Source organism: Haplochromis burtoni, unplaced genomic scaffold (genome assembly GCF_018398535.1).
Source record: "Haplochromis burtoni strain Fernald_Lab_line unplaced genomic scaffold, NCSU_Asbu1 Contig_2796, whole genome shotgun sequence".
Taxonomy (NCBI): domain Eukaryota; kingdom Metazoa; phylum Chordata; class Actinopteri; order Cichliformes; family Cichlidae; genus Haplochromis; species Haplochromis burtoni.
In genome coordinates, this window is record NW_024585157.1 from 1715 (window position 1) to 5320 (window position 3606).

At 37.9% G+C, this 3606-nt stretch overlaps 1 protein-coding gene across 1 annotated transcript; it reads right to left on the reverse strand.

The window, feature by feature from the left end:
• Positions 1-521: 521 nt before the first annotated feature.
• Positions 522-3271, reverse strand: LOC102304172 (septin-5-like). The gene has a single exon (XM_005953039.2). It carries the CDS (start codon positions 2736-2738, stop codon positions 1233-1235), a length of 1506 nt encoding a protein of 501 aa, XP_005953101.2. The 5' UTR covers positions 2739-3271; the 3' UTR covers positions 522-1232.
• Positions 3272-3606: the final 335 nt, after the last annotated feature.

Sequence of the window (3606 nt, forward strand, 5' to 3'; positions counted from 1 at the left end):
ACTGCTTTATGATAATGGACTCTATTTCTAAGCTAATGTCCCAGGTTCTTCACGGTCGGCGTTAGTGAGAGACTCTGGGAAAGTCTTATTTTTCAGGTACATTACAATTATGCAGTTATGTTATTGTTCTTATTAAGATAAAAGAAAATTATACCTAATCCTGGGGGACTCCACATGTGTTGGTCTAGTTGCCAGCAGAGATAAAAATCCAGAAGAAAAGATATGAACTGCTGAAAACGTATGTCAATAAGTTAAAGAAAACATATCTTTTTTTAAGATAGATTTTCTGTTGCCTATTCATAAATGACCTTTATTCCTTGACAGGAGCCTTTAAATCATCCTCATCAGTTTTACAACACAGTTGTTATCTTGGCAAGTTAGTCCTATTTTCAAGTGAAAAAGATATTTAGTAAAGTCCAGCAGAAACTTCACGAGACTTAAAATCAGCTGATAATCCAGTGAAGATACTGAGCCAACTGATTGAATGAAGCAGAGCTTTTATTAATAATTCATACAAAACTCCATCAAGAAGGAGATAATTTAATGTGGAGGGACAGAATATAGAGAATTTGAACAAACTAAATTATGACAGGAGCATAACAATGACTACAGATCCCACTGAAATCTTGCAGTAACAGTGTTATTACTGTGTTTTACAGGTAGAAGTTGAAATTACTACAAATACAGCTGAGCTACAGTTAACTACCAAGCAACATTCTGAATACATAACAAGAAAACAATGCAATGGTTTTATTTACAGTGCAATGAGAAAGGACCTGCACCACATGGATATTGAATATACTGATGAATAAGAAGAACTGAGCACTTTCATGACTGTACCTGGACTTTAACATGAAAAAGGCAAACAAGACAAGAGAGAAAACTAAACAGCAGTGGTGTTTATAGGGTTACTGAAGTTGGGCTAGCTGGTATATAATGATGTGCTATGTGGTGGCTAGCTACTGTTGACTCTAACAGTGCAGATGGTTCCACCTTCTGGGGTTATAATAAAGGATTTGTTTAAACAAAGTCTTGAGTAGTAGGTGGATCAAAGTGTATAATTGTATTTAGACTGTAATGACAGTTAGACCGAGGTAAAAACAGATTTTCACTAAAGCAAAAGATATCACTTAGAAATCTCTCTTTTCACAAAGTTTTCATGATTTCGTTAAGCAAATGTAATGAAATTGAGTTTTTTTAGTTCACTTTTTTTTTTGTTTACCTATTTCACTCTACCTAGACATAGGTACCTGTACCTGTCTGTATCTCAGAGCTGCTCTGGTTCCTTCATCCACTCTGCTTCTCATCGCCTCCAGTTTCTGGACCTTCTCTGTGTCTCCTTTCTCCTTCAACTTCTCAATCAGGAGGTCCAAGTGGACAATAGTGGACCAAGTATCAACTTTGAGAGCGAGGTGCTCCAGTGTGACAATATGTTGGTAGGACTCATCCAGTAACTTTGACTTCTCTGTTGTCAGTTGGTTCAATTCCTTTTCAAGATTTTCCAAAAGACTCAACCTGTTCTCACTTTCTGATTTATGCTTGCCATACTTCTCTTTTATATCTTCTATCGTCTTCTGAACTCTCCTTGTCTTGATCGCATAGATCCAGTTTCCTTTCACATGATCTGATGCAGGACACTTCTCGGTACAAACAGTGCATCGGCCTCCTCTCATGACCTCACAGTGTTGAGGTTTCCAGGCCTTTGTGCAGCCAGGATAGTGACAGTTCTCCTCACAGACTGTACAGCAGACAGCTCCTTCATAAAAAACCAACCACTTAGTTCCACTTTTGATATTTTGTTTTTCTTTGTAGACTTCATCAATTTCTACAGTGAACTCTTTATTCTTCTTCATCTCTTCTTCATGTTCCTGCAGAGCTTCTTGAATCTGTCTGATTTCTGACTGTTTCAGCTCAGTCAGGTTGATTCTCTCTTGTAGGTTTTGGATGCAGGCTGTCAGTCTAATTCGTTCATCCAACACTTGAGCAGTTGTCTTCAGTTTTTGAGATTCAGTTTTTCCCAGAAACTCTGTGAACTTTGTCATGCCTTTTGTTGAAATCTTATCAGCACACCACAATGCTTCTAAGACTTCTTCTTCCTCCTCCTCTTCTTCTTCATCCTCTTCCTCTGTTTGCCCTGCATCCTGGCAGTTATCAAACAGGAAGTAAACTGGGTTATCCTTCTCATTTTTGGCACATTTAATTTTTCCAGCCTTAAGAATGTTGATTGCAGATTTTTGTTTTAATGCATTTGAGTGTGTGATAAGAGCTACAATGTTTTTCTCCATGTCATTTCCAAACAGAGACATCACTGAATCAAAGCTGTACATCAGTCGGTCACTCAGTCGATTATCACTCGCCTTCATCACCACACCCACCACATGAACTTCATGAACTCCATCATCTGATCGAAACAAGTCCAATAATCTTTCACGGATGATGTCATCACATTTAAACCCTCTGGTATCTCCATATCCAGGAGTATCGACGATGGTCAGAGAGTAGGGCAGAATTTTATCTTCAAAATCAAAGATCTCGTACACGATTACATCAGATGTCTGACTTTTTCCCTGACTTTTCTCCTCCTCCTGTACGATCTGAAACCAGATTTGATCCTCCCACTTCACTCCCATGCTGTAATTAAACAGAGTGTTGATCAGAGTAGATTTTCCTGCTCCTGTTTCACCGACAAGTAAGATGGTTTTATTTTTCTTCTTTGGATTTTTTTCACCAACAGTCATTTTTTTCTGTTGAGTTTTAAAATTCCCTTTCTTTGGTCTCAGCTGGTAGACAGCACGAGGTCGTGAACAGATCAGATCACTTTTAGTGATGATGTCCTTAAATTTTGATGAGTTGTTAGCATTCCTGTAGAAAAAGTTGATAATTTACTTATTTAAACTTGATTTCTAAACTTCCCTTCTCCAACTTTATTGTTAATAACCTCAAATGTCTGAATTTACAGTTATTTTTTCATTGACGTACTGTATTCACACAACTGATCTTAAATCACACAAAAACATAAAATCCTAGTAGTAGCTTCTTTTTTTTTACGGTTACAACCAGACATGTTTAGTAAATTGTTTTCATAACTTGAAATGCAAATATACAGTACTATGCAAAAGTTTTAGGCAGGTGTGGAAAAAATGCTCTGAGCAAAGAATGGTTTCAGAAATATAAAGATTGTTCATTTACCCCAAATGTATTCTGCAGCAGGACAATGACCCCAAACATACAGCCAAAGCCATTAAGAACTATCTTTAGCATAAAGAAAAACAGGAAGTACTGGAAGTGATGGTAGACAGAGGAAAACACCACAGGGATAAACCCTGCAGGCCTGACAGCAGGAGGTGTATCATTCCTCCTGTTTTTCCACCTGGAGACAGTGTTTACAATCTGCCTTTGTGACATTCGTTAGTACCCTCACTCACAAAACAACAATTACAATATGCACTAACTACAGAAGATAGCACAACACACTAATTATACACCCACGCTAAACGTCACAAATCTCTCACATCTCACAACTAGCTATTGGTATCGTTCTCCCCTTGTTTCTCTCTCTCTCTCCCTCTCCAGCCACAACTTTCCCCTCTTCCTAAACAACCAAAT

Excerpts from the sequence above, each read along its gene's own strand:
- LOC102304172 (XM_005953039.2), bottom strand. The coding sequence starts at position 2,738 with ATGACTGTTGGTGAAAAAAATCCAAAGAAGAAAAATAAAACCATCTTA.